The sequence below is a fragment of the Oryctolagus cuniculus genome, chromosome X (assembly GCF_051225735.1).
Source record: "Oryctolagus cuniculus isolate XC-2025 breed Fujian yellow rabbit chromosome X, ASM5122573v1, whole genome shotgun sequence".
In the NCBI taxonomy this organism is placed as follows: Eukaryota; Metazoa; Chordata; class Mammalia; order Lagomorpha; family Leporidae; genus Oryctolagus; species Oryctolagus cuniculus.
In genome coordinates this window covers 10,217,698-10,235,414 of record NC_142888.1, presented here as the reverse complement: position 1 = coordinate 10,235,414, position 17,717 = coordinate 10,217,698, and the positions used below count along the sequence as shown (strand labels likewise).

Below are 17,717 nucleotides of genomic sequence, written 5' to 3'. Positions count from 1 at the left end.
TTATTTGAGAGGTAGTTACAGACCTAGAGAGGGAAAGACAGAAAGGTCTTCCATCTGCTGGTTCACTCTCCAAATGGCCACAATGGCCAGAGCTGGGCCAATCTGAAGCCAGGAGCCAGAAGCTTCTACTGGATCTCCCACATGGGTGCAGGGGCCCAAGGACTTGGGCCATCCTCCACTGCTTTCCCAGGCACCTCAGCAGGGAGCTGGATCAGAAGTGGAGCAGCTGGGACTCGAACCACCATCTATATGAGATGCAGGCACCACAGGTGGAGGCTTAGTCTACCACACCACAGCACCAGTCCCAGTAAACAACTTTTAAAAAGCGAATTTAAACAGGAGAGTCTATGTCACTTAAATTACCAAGATGATCCATGCTGTGGAGCCAGCCTTGCTTTCAGCCTTCTTTGCTTCCCCTCTACAGGCACACCACACTATAGTTAGCTTTTCCTCTGCACTCACCACCTCCACGAACCAACTGAACATGCTGTTCCTGTGCCTAGAAGACCCTCTTTCCCATACTCCCTCAGTAACTGAAATCTGAGCTAGGCTCTTCCTTTGTGAGGGCTTCTCCAGTCTCATCCAGTAAGATTTCTCTTTACCAGTATTTGACATAGTCTTTGACTTGCTGTCATTTGTCTATCTCCCTCCTGTCCCCGAGTAGACTGTCATCCCACTAAGGATGGAGAAGGTGCCTTACTCTTCCCCAGGTACCTAGCAAAAGGCCTTGCATATAAGCACGCTTTCAACACTTTAAAAACTAACGAACAGTGAATGCTTTTCCAACAGCCAGTTTTAAGGGTCATCTTCATCTACCTGACCTCCACAACCAAACCTCTCTCCTTATGCATTGTGAAAAGTCAGCTGCCCACCATATCTTGGAGGTTCTAGGGCCTGACGCATTGTCATTCTCTCCAACAGAATGCAGGTAAGACTGAGCACCCACACAGGTGATCCTTCTAATGGCCCTGTCCCCCGCCCCTCGACCTCCTCTCCTCCAATGCTACCCTTCCACACGGACCAGGGGCAGCCAGAGCCATGGTTTTACCCAGGCCCGTAGCATTTGCCAGTGCCTATAAAAAGGCCTCCAAGGCTCAACTTCTAACGTCCCATTCTCCAAGCACCGCCAAACAGTAATTTCAAAATAACTGGTTTTGCAAAGAGCATGAAGAAGACGCACAGCTCCAAACAACCCTTACTACGACCACCTTCTCCCCTCTCACTTCCATTCCTGTACTGCCGCCTCCCAGACCCGGAAGTACTCCTGCTTGGAAAGGGGCGGGCCATTGAGGGATTTGTTTGCCTCACACTTTACGGGCTCCTGAGTGAAGGTCGCTTCCCCAAGTCAGAGACTGCCCCCTTGGCCTTGAGCCGCTTCTCCAGCTGCCCCCCACCACCTCTCCGTGTGCGCACCCACCCCTCACCCTCGCTCCCCCCACCCCACCCCCGCGCGGACTCACTCCAGTCTCCCAAGGCACTCTCTGGAATGGATCCAACTCACTTGAAACAGTCGTTCGAAAAACTGACCCACCGGCTCTGGGCCTCCTCTCTCCTCCTTCTCTTTTCCGACGGTAATTCTGGGAGGTCAAAATTAAGAGATCCTAAATAGGAAGTTTGGTAGGTGACTGGGAAACATTGCGCATGCGCGTGCACGAGCAAGGACGTTCTCTCTTGTAGCGGGGTTGCTAACGCTGGGTACAAAACCCATCGGGTGCTCGCTGCCACATCCAAAACAAAGGCCGCAAACAGCAGCAGCCGGCGGCCGTGGCCTCCTCAGAATACAGAGAGCGCAAAAAATGGCCCTATTTGGACTCTGACTTTCCCTCACCCCTGCTGCTTTCTGGGCTCGCAGGGGAGCGAGAGGAGCTAAGTGTGGCTAGGGCAAGGGCAGGGGAGAGTGCAAGAGCGCGGGGCTTTCCTGCTCCCCCCAGCCAAGACCTGCCTAAGGGAGAGCCATGAAGGAGTCGCCCAAGGAGAGTGGGGAGGGCCGAGAAGGAGAAGTTGGCATCCAGTTGCCCGCCTGGGCTCTTGGTGAGCTGCATGGGCCCGCGAGGTCCCACGGGAACCTTTGGAACTCTCAGGGAGAGAATTCTAGAACAAGTCTGGCAAATAATCTCTGAGGGTGTGGATGTGTGTTGTGTCTGAACCTGGAGTCTGGTGCCCCCGTGTGGTCCAGAAATAGCTGAACGGAGGAGACTCCAAAGGTACTGAGAGCCGGTGCGCCTGCAAAGAAACCCAGAGCAGGACTTGCACCTTGATCACAGGTCCGCATAGCCCGTAGAAGGCGGGAAAAGGCTTCAGCAGTTCCCAGGGCTCCAGATGGAGGATCGCCAGGCTGAGAGCCACTCTGCGGGAGGCCCCGGGGGGGAGGAGGGACGGACCCGGGGGAATATGAACACTGTTGCCTCAGAAAATCAGAACAGCCCCCTGAGGGAGACCCCCACTCAGATCACAGCATCAGACCTGGAAAAGAACCATTTACACAGCAAGATCTGTTTCCCTTCTCCCCTCTCCGGCCCAGAGGTGACAATGGTGAAATTGTAATTGGGACTGTCAACTTCACTAAGCAAGAGAGCTCAGGAATCTGAGACATGCCCAAGGTGTCATTAGAGGATGGGGAAAGGGACTTGGCGCCACATAGTTGGAACCAATGATTGGAAAAAGTCAAATGCTTTCACATACACCATCCACCACTAAACAAACTCACCCGCCCACCTGGTACGCATGCGCAGACATAAGGCATGGACTTCAGAAGCAGACAGAAGGGAGCCCGACTGTTAAGTGCGCCAGTTACTAGCTTGACTGCCTCAGGAAGTCCTATCAGCCTCAGTTTCTTCCTTTGCAAGTAAGGCTAATAATCCCTCGTGAGCATTACAACTGGATTGTTGCAAAGATGAGAGGCAATGCACCTCAATTAACAGAAGCTGCTCTTTATGTGTGTGTAAGGGAGGCTCTTGTTCTCAGTTTTCCTTCATGAAAAACTTGACGTCATCTATGACAAACAACACATTTTTAGGGGGCGCACATTTGGTGCAGTGAGTGGTGAAGCAGCTGCTTTGGATGCCCACATGCCGTATCACAGTGCCTGGATCCAGTTGCTCAGCTTCTCATCCAGGTTCCTGCTGATGCACATCCTGAGAGGAGACTGGCAATGACTCAAGGACTTGGGCCCTTGCCACCCACATGGGAAACCAGGATTGAGTTCCAGGCTTCTGGTTTCATGTTGGCCCAGCTCTGGCTGTGGCAGGTATTTGGGGAGTGAAGCAACAGGTAGAAGACAGATCTCTCTCTCTCTCTCAAATTATGATGAAAATAACTAAATTTTAAAACTAGAGACATAAAAATAAGGACCAAAAGCAATGCTGAAATGCTAACCATGAATGTCACTCACTGATTTGAGCTTCACATTTGGTTTTGAGTTTCCTGGCAGGTGAGGTGCAAAGGGAAACTTGCGCAATTCAAGTTACCAGAAAGGAGGAAGGATACTGCCTTCTCACGGGCAGACCAAGCTTTTCCTGGCTACAAATTTCAAAAGCGATGTCTCAGGAGTTTTTCTGCCATGGCTTGTAAATTACATGAATACCTGACTATTTTTTACTATGGGTTTCCAAAGCTTTAGACCTGGTGATGTACTCGGGACAACACAGGGAAAGTGAATGACCCAGATTTCTACACTTAAGATCACAACAGTATTCTGCAGCTCTCACTAATTCTTCACATGCTTTCAGAAGAACTTTCCCTAATACATTTGTTGTGAGATTACCCAAATAGCATTAAGTCTCATCATCTCTGCCCTCCAAGTCATGTTTTTATTTTTGTAACTCATACGGAAGCTTCAGATTTAAACAAAAGTACAGGTGTATTTTAGATGAAATAGCTAAATTCAAAAGGCCCTTCTCTCCCCCACCCAGTTCTGGCCTGGGAAGGCCAAAGGCCAAGGCCACATTTCAGGGGTATTAGCACATGAAGTAAACATCCTTTGCAAAACAGGGCTACAGGTGAGCTTCCCCACCCCCAAAGAGAAGCACTTCAGCTAATCCTGCATATGCTAACCTGGGTTTCCAGGGAAGATGCCAAAATCAGTTCCTGTCCTCCCTCGCCTTTACTTTAATCCCCACATAGGTTTTGCTTTTACCATATGGTAATTATTTCCAAATCACAAGTGCAAACACTCACTCTGATTGGAAAATTAGCAGATTTCAAACTCAGGTAATTTGTCCCTAATGAGGAACTTGTTGAACTGAATTTAACAATTAACTCCTACACCCTTTGCTGCCTGCGGCTAAGGGCTATGGCAGTAAGACAGGGAAGCCAGAGGACAGGTGGAGGGCTGAGGCCCGGCAGGACTTCAGGTACAAGATGGAGGTGGTGGTGGGGAAAAGTGTTACAGGGGCTTTAAGAACATCAGAAACTTGACTGTTCAAAGGGATACGTATGTAATATAGCCTACTTCAATTATATACCAGAGTAGACAGAATATTATAATAAGCCTCCATATACCCATTGTCCAGCTCCTGCAGTTTTCAGCTCAGGGCTGATCTGGTTTCATCTGTGCCTGAGGAACTAAAATTCCAGAAGATGAGCAGGAGGAGGAGCAAAGAGTGAAAGAGAAGGTGGCGATCTCCTTGCTCCCATTCTCTCAGCTTCCAAGTTGCTTGGGGTACAGGTAGGATGGTTCGTGTCTTCCTCATAGACATTTTGCCCATGGCTGTGCCGAGCCTGGCAAAAGGCTGATCCTTGAATATGCATCTCTACCACCCTCCTTGCCTCATGGTTGAGGCCCCTTGATTTCTATCTGCAGGTTCCAGCCCAGATGACCACAGCCACAAGGAATTCAGGAAATGCCAGACAAGCACTTGGAATCACCACCATCACTTTCACTGCACTGTGTGCCCTGATAAAGCTCCCAGATCTCAAGAGCTGGAACCCAGTTCAGACATGAGGCTCTCTTTTATCTGTTTTGCCTCACTTCCTCCAGACCTAGACAGCCAGGAGCCACATGTGGCTATTTTTTTAAAAAACTTTTAGAACTTTTTCTTTTAAAGATTTTGTTTTTTTGAAAGGTAGAGTTACAGAGAGATGGAGAGACAGAGATAAAGGCCTTCCATCCACTGGTTCACTCCCCAGATGGCCACAACAGCCGCAGATGGGCCAGGCCCAAGCCAGGAACCAGGAGCTTCTTCCAGGTCTCCCATGCCAGTGCAGGGGCCCAAGCACTTGGGCCATCTTTCACTGCTTTCCTAGGCCATAGCAGAGAACCAGATCAGAAGTGGAGCAGCCAGGACTAGAACCAACGCCCTTATGGGATGCCAGCAACCACAGGCAGAGGCTTAGCCCACCACACCATAGCACTGGCCCCTATACGTGGCTATTAAGCACTTGAAGTTTAGCCAGTGAGAATGACGAACTGACTTAAAATTTTCATTTACTTTTCATTATATGACTCAATTATTGGAAAACTTCTAAGTATGTTTGAAAGCTAAGCCTGCATTTTCCACTGTAAATTTTATAAAAAATAAAATACACATTAAGTGTTTCTGATTAAAATTTAGCCTCTAACTGGAGATAGTGTCTGGAGTTTGAAAACAGAAAAAAAAAAACATGTAAACTACTTCATTAATAATTTTAAAACACTGTTAACATAGAAATATTTTAGATGAATAAAGTAACTTTCATTATTAAAACTGGTTTCTCCTACTTCTTTTTACTTTTCCAAAGGTGACTACTAGGAAGTTTACAATTCCATATGGGAGCTCACATTATAGTTCTATGGGACAGTGCTGCCCTATAGCTAGACTCTCCCATCACTTACAAGGATGCTCAAGGAATATAATCCTGTCCCCTACCTCCTCCCTGTGACAAAGCCCCCATTCTGCCAGACATGTCCTACCGCACTGGGCCACCCTGGACTTTCTCAGATGTTCATTGGCAGGACCACCTTTTCTAGCAACCATCAAAACATCGTGGGGCCATCTGTTTTCACTCAAACGCCTCACTACCATGTCCTGCAAATGAGCCCTGAAGACTCGGCCTGCAGAAAATTAATGTTTGATAAGAGGACAGATTTGCTCTGGAGGAGCATCCAGGTTTCCCTGACACGAAAATAAATCAAAGGTTTATTTACAAAATGTAGCCAGCTATTATCCACAAAAGGAACCTTGCATCAAAGTACCAGACAGACAGGGATCATTAGAAGGAAATAAACAAGCATGGCCAGAGAGAAGTCCGAAGCAAAGCTGAATTTATTTTCCTGTTTGGGTAAGGGAAGGCCCCATCACTCAAGCACAAGTTCAGCTGGTGACTCTCTGTAGTACTTGAAAGGGCAGAGAGCAATGGCAGGCAGTAAACAAATCTGGCTACATTCTAGGTCCAGCTCTCTTTGGCTCAGAAGGCTGAGCACGACTCTTCAATGCAGCAGGACACCACACAGGCTCACTTGCTCAAGCCCTGTTCCCAACTGTATGCAAAATGCTCGAAGGGGCTCAGTGTCAGACGCAGATCTGACGGGGTTGCTTGAAGTGGCCTGAAACTTTCTTGAACAGCATTTTAAGTGGCACATTAGGGTAGGCAGGTTAATCCAACCAGAATCACCAGTTACCCGTCTCTTCACTGATCTCCTTCTGAACAGCCAGGCCAAATTTCCTTTTTTTGGTAGGGCAAAATGCAAATAAACCATAAACGTGTACTTAGAATAACAAATTTTATGTGCGTAGGGTTGCCCTTTCAAGGTATAAGAGAACAAACTATAAGCGTCATTAGAACTAACAGAGGTACAGAAATGTTGGTACCAGTACTATCAATGTCAGCCAAAAGGCAGAAGCAACCCAAGTGTTCAATGATGGATGAACCGAGAAAGAGATGGTGTGAAATACAAACAATGGAACAGTTCTAAGCCATAAAAACGACTGCAGTACAGTGACACGTTTGACCGTGGCAATGCACCTCCACATAGTATGGCAAGTAAAACAGGTCAGACACAGGAAATAAGTCCTAGAGGCAGAAAGCACAGTGCTGGCTGCCAGTGGCTGGGGGCAAGGGGACGGTGATGAACAGGGCTTAACAGGTACGGGATGTCCTGTGAGATGCTCAAAATGTGTGGCACTAGACAGAGGTGGTGGCGGCACAGCCCTGGGAACTGCTGGATGCCAGGGAAAGGTACTTTAAAATGCTTGTGAGGCGCATACCTCAAGTTTCTAAAAAAGAGGGAGAAAGAGGGCAGAAAAGTTCAGGGTTCTTTTGCGTCCCCATGAACCAAGAAAAGAGGGGAAAGCGATCTGAGGGGGCAGGGCCTGCTGGACAATTGATGATGAATAAACAAGGGGAGGGGAGGGGAGGGGAGGGGGCGGTCACACCCAAGAATCCAAACGAGGCCAAAGGCACGTGAGAGCTAAACCACCAGAACAAATTTCTAACTGGTTACCTGTAACTGTATGCACATAACCTGGTGCTCTGAAAACAGAAATGGTCTTCCAGGGAGGCAGAAGCAGAGACATGGCACGGGTGCCTTCTCCAGGCCACGGCTGTGGCCTGGAGGAGGAGAGCTGGGCTCTGTGGGGCACTGAGCGCAGTGGACCCTGGAGAGGCCTGGGACTGTCACACAGGCAAATCTGCCACCCATCCCACCGCGCGGGGCGGAACCTGTCCGGTGGACTCGAGCTCTATTTTAGACTTCTACACATGACACTTCATCCACTATGCACAACACTGCTAGACTAAATCAGTACCGACTGCAATCCTCTGAAAGACGTCCTCAGGGTTCACAGGGCTCTTCCGTCCATTCTGTGTGTCTGTAATAGCACTGGCTGCCTGTGACCTGGCACAGCACGGCGGAAGCCTGGAACACCATGCTGGCTGCAGTAAGCCAGTCCTAAAACGCCGACTAGCATAGGACACCCCTATCCCGAGCTCCCCGGCCTGGTCAACCTCAGGGCAGGAAGCAGGGGATGGCTGGGGGAGGGGGACTGGGCGGTCGGGGTCAGATGGGTGCAAAGTTTCCATTCTGCAAGATGCAAATCCTAGGGCTCTGTCACATGGCCATGGGAACAGACTAAATGCTACTGAACCGCAACCTAAAAATGCCTGCGTGGCACACTTGGTTTCTTATGACAATCAAGAACTCTGTGAAAAGCTCATCTTGCTAAAACAGCCACTTAAACCTTGGTATTGCAATTTTATCGCTGCAAAGACACTGGAAGCTCGGGGCTGTCTGGACGAAGCTAGTAATGAGGATAACTACAGTAACAAAAGGGAACAACGTGAGCAAAAGCTCCGTAGTTTCCTAAGCCCTTCCCTGGTTCGATAGAAAACCCAGGGACGGAGCTTGGGTGGACGGCAAGCTTGGACCTGAAACTGTAAAATACCGACACAGCAGCCACAGGTGAGAGAGTGAAGTGGCGCCTCAGAGCGCCTCTAGGCAGGGCTGCTGTGTGTTTACAAGAGAGCCGGCCACGCAGGACTCAGGAAGGCGGGGGCGCTGTGCTGTTCCTCCGGGCTTTCCCTTTGCGCTGGTTTGTGCTCCTCAGCTGCGGACAGGGCTGAGCTGCCCGGGCTGCGGCTGGTGCCGCGGGCCTGCGCTGCTGCCTCAGTTGCAACCCTGGCGGCTGCAAGGTGGACGGGAGCCGGGACTGCTGCTGGGGGAGGCTCTGCCCAGCTCCTCCCTGGGCGGGGCCACGCTGACCCGCCACGGTTGTCTGGGGCGGCACATCACCTCTGGCTTGGCCGATCCTGATGAGAAGGCCTTGCTGAGCCTCCAGAGCCCATTCCTGCTGGCCTGCGCCTGGGCCAGAGCCCTGGGGCACGGGCTGTGGGGGCTGAGCAGCCCTGGGTGGCTGAAGCTGTTGGAGAGCCACCTGACAGAGCCGGGGCGGCGGCGGCTGTGGCTGCGGCCCCTGTGGCCTCTGTGGCTGCTGCTGCAAGTTCAGAATGAATGAGCCACGCGGCAGCTGCAGCTGCAGCACAGTTACAGGGCTGTTTAAAACCAGCTGAAGGCTCACCTGGGCCTGTGGCCGGGGCTCTGTGGCCTCAGGCAGGGCGCTCGGCAGCTGCCCTGCGGAGGGTGTCAGGCCACTGATGGCTGTGCCGGCCGGGGCAGCACTGACACGGCCCGGAGCAGGCACTGAGTCACTCACCACTGCCGGCACTCCGGGGGCCACGGCCCCCACGTTCATGACGTTCCTGCCACGGGACCTGGCCAGGACCTGGGTGGCTGGGGGTCTCTGCGATGACTTGGCTGGGGTGGGGCCGGCAGGAAGAAGCGTGCTGACTGGTCCACAGGGAACTGCAGACAACTTCCTGCGAACTCTGCCCTGCACAGCAGTGGGAGTAGAAGCAAAAGTGGGATAGGCAGGGGCAGGGGCAGAGACAGGAGGAGGACCAGGGGCAGGGGCAAGGGCAGGAGGAGGAAGAGCAGGGGCAGGGGCAAGGCCAAGGGCAGGAGGAGGACCCGGGGCAGGGGCAGGAGGAGGAGGGGCAGGGGCAAGGGCAGGAGCAGGAGGAGGAGGAGCAGGGGCAGGGGCAAGGGCAATGGCAGGAGGAGGACCCGGGGCAGGGGTAGGAGGAGGAGGGGCAGGGGCAAGGGCAAGGGCAGGGGCAGGAGGATAACCAGGGGCAGGGGCAGGACCAGGGGCAGGGGCAGGAGGAGGACCCGGGGCAGGGCCAGGGGCAGGGGCAGGAGGAGGACCTGGGGCAGGGGTGGGAGCAGGGGCAGGAAGAGGGGCGTGGGCAGGGGCAGGGGTAGCAGCAGGCTGAGGAGCAGGAGCAGGAGCAGGAGCAGGAAGAGGAGCAGGAGCAGGAGCAGGCACAGGCGTAGCAGGAGAAGCTGCATCCACAGCAGGAGTGGGCGCCAGTTCAGGAGGAGGAGCAGGAGTGGGCGCAGGAGCTGGAACAATAGAAAGGGACAGATCCAGAGGGGGCTCAGGGAGAGGATCCGGGAAAGCCGGGGGAGCAGGGGGAGAAGCGGGAGCCAGAGGAAGCGCTGGAGGCGGGGCGGGTGCGGGAAAGGAGCAGGGGAGCTGACATGAGCAGGCTGCCTGCCCCTCGGGCAGCACCCCTGCAGCCAGCCGGAGCCTCGCTCTCCCGAGCTGGCTGGCGGGAGGACAGGCCCGGCCAGCCCCACGTTTCTCTCCCTGTCCCCGCGTGGGGCCCCGCCCCGCACAGCCAGCCACGCCCTCTTCTAGTGGCTTCCCAGAACAGGCTGAGGAGACAGCCGCCGAGCCACTGGGGCAACGGGCCGCCGGCCTGCACAGGAGGCTCTCCTGCGGCCCGGGGCCCGCTGCTGACCGACCGCCCCCGGGCATCCACCTTACACCCATGCCGGACACCCTGGGCACGCGGCTCTGCGCGGAGGAGGGGAGGACGCAACCCGTCTCCGCGCGGGGCTCCTTACACTGTGGGGCTGTGTCGCAGAACACGGGATCCTTAAGCGACTGCATGCCGCTCAGCTTCGTGTCCCAGGACCCGTGGCCGGCTTCCCCTGCGAGCCCCCAGTCATCTTCCTCCGGAGCTGGCCAGATGGTGCGTGGGGAGGCCGCGGTGCTGGAGGACCCTTCCCCCCTAGCGCATTTCTGCACGTCCACGTCCGAAGGCACAGCCAAGTCGCCGGGTGCCTGTTTCCACGCGTCCAGGTCACCTTCTGCTTGCGGAGGAAGCAGGTCGGGGGAATGGGCAGCTGCTGCCCCGGCCTTCCGGGCTCCGGACCCAGGCGAGGCGCTGGGCTCAGGGGCGCGAGGACGGGGGGCCAGCTGCTGCTGCTGAGCCAGCGAGGACACAGAATACCTCCGGAAGTACCGCCTCATGGGGTTGGTGTTCATCTTCTGCCTGTTGTACAGCAGGCGGTTGGCAGCGCAGGCCACCGCCACGGAGGGGTCCAGACACAGGGGTTCTGCGGTCGCTAGGATCAGCTGGCTCTCCAGGGCGAGCTTGTCTTCCTGGGTCCACTCCTCGCGGCCGCTGGTGATGGACTGCACGTCACAGAGTAAAGTCTGCATGGTGGGGCGGAGCAGAATGTGCTTACTGCGGAAACCGGGAGGCCCCGGCTCGCCGCACTGCCTGTAGTCGCGGATCTCCGCCACGACGCAGCCACGGTGAAAGACGTCAGCCCGCGCTCTCTCCAGGCTGTCGACCAGAACGGGAGGCAGCTCTTCGGCATCCAGGTACTCCAGGAACTCCCGCTGGTCGTAAGGCAGCCGGATGCTTTCTGGGGAGCATGTCTCGGCGTCCCTGAGCATCAGAGAGTAGCCCTCACTTCCGGGGTACAGGCTGACCACTAAGCGTGACAAGGACTCCTTCCGGACGAGCTTGTCTAGCAGGTGGACACTGCTTCTCAGCTCCGCGAACTCGGGCTCTCGCTCGCACTCCTTCACGTAAAGGTCATAAAGCTTTTGATGCAGACATCTGTCCCCGCTGGCTGACCTTCTCCTCTTGGGCGGTCTCCGCTGGGCTCTCTGGATGACCGCCTCGGCGGAATCTAAGGCGTGCTCTAGGGCGTGCTGCATGGTGCTAAGAGACGAAGGCCCTGAAGGAAGAGAAAAGGCACGTGGCGCTGGAGAGGCGGGCGCAACGTCGTGTGCGTGTGCGTGTGTGTGTGTGTGTGTGTCGTCCTGTGAGGTCTCCCCTCAGGAGGCGACGCGGCACGGGCCGACGGCCTCCATTCGGAATGGGCGCCGAGACCCCACCCCCGAGGAGCACCGCCCGACAAGACAATCTCGGGCCTCTCTGAAGCCTGTACCTGTGGTGGCCGCCGTCTGGGCTCACGTGGACGCCCGCGGGTGGGAGCCCTCGGCGCTGCCAAGCCCGTTTGTGCGCACGCGCACGTGGCTCCTGGGCGTTGGCCGCCCGCCGTCGTGGCCTTGGTGGCCCGGGCTCGCCAGCTGAACTTCCGCTCGGGCACGCACACTTCCGCTAGGGCGCGGCCGTGGCTGGCGGGTGGGCTGCAGCAGCTTCCCCGGCTCTTCTGGGTCTGACTGGCACCGCTCACCGACGAGACTGTGGGTCGGGGCGCGGTCTGCTGTGTGCCCGTTTTGTGAGAGCACGCTGCCGAGGACGTGTGGGACGCTTCCCTCTCTCTCGCTGGGACTTTGTGCAGAGCCGTTCTGTCTGGGGACGCCCTTGTCGTCGGGGCGGGCTGCCCCGGCATCTGGCGGCGCTCAGCGCCCCTGAATCGGCACGGCCCAAGCATTGCCATGCTTCTCCGAGTCGTTCTGTCTGGGGACGCCCTTGTCGTCGGGGCGGGCTGCCCCGGCATCTGGCGGCAGCTCAGCGCCCCTGAATCGGCACGGCCCAAGCACTGCCATGCTTCTCCGAGTCCCGCCGCCCTGCCTCCCGCCGGAGGTGCCCGGAGAGCTGGACGCCTCGCGGGGCGTCTCCCGCATAGCCCCTCGCCTCGACTGCCCCGTGCCCTTCATAGATTTTCAAACCTCGAGTGGTGCATCGTAGTCTGTCGCCGGGTTGCAGCTCGGGATAGGAGAGACGTGACGCTCTTCTGCAAGTGCGATTTGCCTCTGACGGGGGTCAGCACGCGCGTCCCGGCTGGTGGCAGTAAGTGTGCAGGGGCTCCCCGGAGGTGGAGCTACCGTGCTGCTGGTGGGTGGGGAACCGGGCGCTTGACTCTCAGATCGTGGACGGGATGGCCTTCCCCGGTGACTGCGGCCCCGAAGTACGCCAGTCTTTTTGGACACGTGCTTAAAAACATCTCCTCGGGCTCAGGCACGGTGATGAGACCACATTTATAGCCAAGAGTCAGGACAAGTGTTACAATTTCTGCCTTACAGACGACTATTAAAGTAATCTGTAGCGGGGCCGGCGCTGTGGCGTAGCAGGTAAAGCCGCTGCTGGTAGCAGAGGCATCCCACGTTGATGCCGGGTCCGGTGGCTCCTGGATGCCGGGTCCGGTGGCTCCTGGTCCTCTTCCGAACCAGCTCGCTGCTATGGCCTGGGATGCACTGGGGGCGCGCCCACGTGCTCGGGCCCCTGCACCCGCGTTGGAGACCTGGAAGGAGCTCCAGGTTCCTAGCTTCAGTCTGGCCCAGCCCTGTCCGTTGTGGCTATTCGGGTGGTGAACGAACCAGCGGACTGAGTCTCTCTCTTCCTTCCTGTGTAATTCTGACTTACAAATATATACATCTTTTTTAAAAAAAAAAAAAAAAGGAAAAGTTAAAACAATTAAAAAGTCCATATTTTAGAGTTGTTTTTTTAAAGATTTATTTATTTATTTGAAAGAGCTACACAGAGACGGAGTGGCAGAGAGAGAGAGAGAGAGAGAGAGAGGTCTTGCATCTGCTGGTTCACTCCCCAACCAGCTACAACAGCTGCAGCTGTGCCCATCCGAAGCCGCCCTGGAAGAAGCTCTTGGTTCCTGGCTTCGGATCCCCTTAGCTCAAGCCGTTGTGGCCAATTGGGGAGTGAACCAGAAGATGAAAGACCTCTCTCTCTGCCTCTGCTTCTATGAAACTCTCCTTTAAAATAAATTTAAAAACGATTTTTAAAAATTTACATCAGTAACAACATTGTCTAAGTTTATTGTGTACAACATAGAGATCTACTTTAAAGGAAATTCACTATAGTTAGTGACAATATATTATGTTCTTGAATAATGCAGTTTAAGTAAAGTCCTCTCAGCACTAAATGACAGCTTCCTGAGATAATGAACTTTTGAAAATTAAGTATAGGGCCGGCGCCGCGGCTCACTAGGCTAATCCTCCGCCTTGCGGCGCCGGCACACCGGGTTCTAGTCCCAGTCGGGACGCCGGATTCTGTCCCGGTTGCCCCTCTTCCCGGCCAGCTCTCTGCTGTGGCCAGGGAGTGCAGTGGAGGATGGCCCAAGTGCTTGGGCCCTGCACCCCATGGGAGACCAGGAGAAGTACCTGGCTCCTGTCATCGGATCAGTGCAGCGGCCATTGGAGGGTGAACCAACGGCAAAGAAAGACCTTTCTCTCTGTCTCTCTCTCACTGTCCACCCTGCCTGTAAAAAAAAAAAAGAAAGAAAGAAAATTAAGTATATCGTGCACAGAGTAAAATTCATCCTTTTCAGTGTATACTTCTATGAGTTGTACAAACACCACTGCAATGAAGTTATAAAACCCCCATCATGCATAACATTCCATCCTGCCACTTTGGAATACTCCCCCCCCCCACCCAGAGTCATTAGCTACAGTTTATCTATTTTCTGTGCATATCCAAGGATGACTTTTAAAAATTTGGCAAAAAATGAAATTACAATGTGTTTATTTTGGTGCAAACATTTCTTGAAATCCACGCCTTTTTTCCCCACAATATGCATTTCCCATGAACTGTTTGATATTCTCTTCTAGATTTGCCTTTTCTAGAAGGGCATTTAGGGAAGTCACATAAATGGAATCATAAAGCATGTAGCCTTTGTGATTGGCTTCTTTCATATACCTACCTTTAAGATTGAGCCATGTTTCATGTATTAGTAGTTTGTTTCTTTTCCTTGATGAAGAGGATTTCATTGAATTGACAAACCAGTTTGTTTCCCCATTAACCATTTGAAGGACATTTGTATTGTTTCTGGTTTTAGGCAGTTAGGAACAAAGTTGCTGGAAATATTCATAAAGTTTTCATATCACTTGGACAACTATCCAGGAGGGGCAATACTGGGTCACATGGTGAGTATATGTTTAGCTTTATAAGAAACTGCCAACCTATTTTCTAAAGTGGCTGTACTATTTTACATTTTCAGCAACAAGCATGTTGAGAGTTCTAGGTCCTCCATGTGCTTGTAAGCACTTGGTATTGGCAGGTTAGTTTTGTTTTAAGCAATTCCAGTAGGTGTCTGTCTTATTGTGGTTATAATTTGCACTTCTCTTACAGCTACTGCTGCTATCTTTTTAATAGCTTATTCTCCATCCATATATAAAGGTACTTCAAAACATTTTTTGGAAAATACACATTATATTTTAATTCCTTTTTCCATGAACTTTTTGAAATACCCTCCTATGTTTGGTGACATGTCCATTCAAGTATTTTGCCTATTTTTTAATGGCTTGTTTGCTTATTATTGAGATCTGAGCCTTCCTAAATGAACTGGGTATGACTCCTTTCAGAGATACATGCTTTATAAATATTTTTTCCCAATCCATAGCTTATCTTTTCATGTTCTTAATAGCATCTTTTGAAGAGCAGAATTTCTTAATTTTGATGAAGTCCATTTTATCACTTTTTATTTCTGGGTTGTGTTTTTGGTATCAGATCTAAGAAATCTTTGCCTAACCCAAGGTTACAAAGAGATTTTCCCATGTTTTCTTTTAGGAGTTTTATAGTTTTAACCTTTACATTTAGGATTATTGTTCATTTTGAGGTATTTTTTTATTTGAGAGTGGGAAAGAGAGAAAAATTAAAGATCTTTGATCTTCTGGTTTACTCTAGAAATACCCACAACAGCCAGACCTGGGCCAGGCTGAAGCTGTGTGTGGCAGGGACCTAAGTGCTTGGGCCATCACCTGTTGCCTTTCAGGTGCACACTAATAGGCAGGTGGAATAGGGAGCAGAGCCAGGATTCAAACCCAGGCACTCCAATATGGGAGTGGATGTCTCAAGTGGTATCTTAGCTGCTGCACCTGACACTGCCCCCCTTGAGTTCATTTTGATTTAAGATGTGAAGTATGAATCAAAGTTAATTTGTTGCATATGGATGTCTGAGTCTTCCAGCAACATTTGTGACAAAGATAATCCTTTCTCTATTGAATTGCCTTTGTACTTTTGTAAATAATCTATTGACTGTATATGAGAAGCTCTATTCTTGACCTCTCAGTTCTGTTCCATTGATATATTTGTCTATCTTTGTACCAATACCACTGTGTCTTTTTTTTTAATCTTTTTTTTTTTTTTGACAGGCAGAGTGGACAGTGAGAGAGACAGAGAGAAAGGTCTTCCTTTGCCGTTGGTTCACCCTCCAATGGCTGCTGCGGCCGGTGCACTGCGGCCGGCGCACCACGCTGATCCGATGGCAGGAGCCAGGTGCTTCTCCTGGTCTCCCATGGGGTGCAGGGCCCAAGCACTTGGGCCATCCTCCACTGCACTCCCGGGCCACAGCAGAGAGCTGGCCTGGAAGAGGGGCAACCGGGACAGAATCCGGCGTCCCAACTGGGACTAGAACCCGGTGTGCCGGCGCCGCAAGGCAGAGGATTAGCCTAGTGAGCCGCGGCGCCGGCCTACCACTGTGTCTTAATTACTCTAGCCTTATTAAGTTTAGAAATCAGGTAGTGATGGCCTCTGACTTTGTTCTTTGCAAAGCAGTTTTGGCTATCTTAATCCTTTTACCTTTCCATATTACTGTGGTTTAGATATGGTTTTGAGTGTGTCCCTCAAGGGTTCATGTATTGAAACTCAATCCCTGTTGGGAAGTATTAAGAGACTGGAAACTTTATCTGACTGTGGGGTTTAGAGGTGGGGCCTCTGGGAACAATTAGGACTAGATAGTCGTTAAGGTAGAGTCCCCACAATTGAATACTGGTGGTTATGAGGAGACAATGGAGTATATAGATACACACATATCTGTGCTCTATGTTTCTTGTGATGTGATGCCATTTGTCAGATTGGGACTCAGCCATTAAGATAATCACCAGATACTGACCCTCAGCCTTGGATCCCCAGAGCCATGAGCAAAATAAACCTCTGGTGCAAACTGACATATATATATATATATGCCTAGTTTCTCAAATTATCTACGTGCTCTTGAACAAGGCACTTATTTGTGCTTCTTACTTTAAAATAGGATGATGATGATGATGGTGATGGTGATGATGATGCTACTTCATTTGGTTGTTTCACAGTTTAAATGACACAGTTTACAGAAATATGGCCATAGAACAAGGCCTGACACACTGTAAGAACTGATTCAGGACTAATGATTTTTCCCCTCATCACCACTCTTCTAATTTTCTTGGAAATTTTTTTCTTTTTGCTTTCTGGGGACAGTAGTGCACTAATTAACAGTTTTAAGAGGGAGAGTAAGCTTTTTTTGCATGTCAGCTGTGGCGCTGTGAGGACAATGGTCTAGAGTGGGATGAGGCTGGTGGCAGGAAACAGGCTAGGAAGTGACTGCAACACCCCAGTGGTAACTGATGAGGTCAATGTTAGTGGACAGGTGAAGGAAACACTAGAATCATATCTCGGCTAAATTGGACAGAACTTGATTACTAATTGTAAGAGTTGGAAACAAGAAAAGGGCAGAATTTGACACAAAATTGCTGATCTTGGTATCACAGATAATTCACAATCTTTTAAAGAGGTTAAAAAACTTTTTTGGGGTCAAGATGGTAAGATGTGAGGGTAAGGTGACATTCTTTGGACTGTAACTGCCATGAGAACAGGGACTGCTATTTCTGTTGTCCATAGCACAATGCCTTCCACAGAACTAGGCACTTGAGGTAGACTGCACAATGACCCCGAAAGGTGTCCACATTCTAATCCTTGGAACCTGTGTTTGTGTGTGTTACCTTTCAGTGCAAAGGGCACTTTTCAGGCATCCTTAAGAGCTCGAGATAGCCAGCGCCGCAGCTCACTAGGCTAATCCTCCACCTGTGGTGCCGGCACTCCGGGTTCTAGCCCCGGTCAGGGCACCGATTCTGTCCCGGTTGCTCCTCTTCCAGTCCAGCTCTCTGCTGTGGCCCGGGAGTGCAGTGGAGGATGGCCCAAGTGCTTGGGCCCTGCACCCCATGGGAGACCAGGAGGAAGTACCTGGCTCCTGGCTTCGGATCGGC

At 52.0% G+C, this 17,717-nt stretch overlaps 1 protein-coding gene and 1 long non-coding RNA gene across 2 annotated transcripts in view; one reads left to right on the top strand and one right to left on the bottom strand.

Moving 5' to 3' along the window:
* The first annotated feature begins 4,244 nt into the window (after positions 1-4,244).
* Positions 4,245-5,435, top strand: LOC149119553 (uncharacterized). The gene is made up of 3 exons (XR_016227962.1): positions 4,245-4,352; positions 4,512-4,666; positions 4,802-5,435. It is a non-coding gene; the product is annotated as an uncharacterized LOC149119553 (long non-coding RNA).
* A 3,021-nt stretch (positions 5,436-8,456) lies between these two features.
* The window catches only part of LOC100345369 (transcription factor SPT20 homolog), a 102,313-nt gene continuing 93,052 nt past the window's right edge, over positions 8,457-17,717 (bottom strand). The window contains exons 2-3 of the mRNA XM_089324675.1: positions 9,680-13,119; positions 8,457-9,262 (exon numbers count right to left, since the gene is read on the bottom strand). Coding sequence (XP_089180801.1) covers positions 8,457-9,262; positions 9,680-11,492 — 2,619 coding nt within the window. The 5' untranslated portion in view covers positions 11,493-13,119. The remainder of the gene's footprint in view (positions 9,263-9,679; positions 13,120-17,717) is intronic.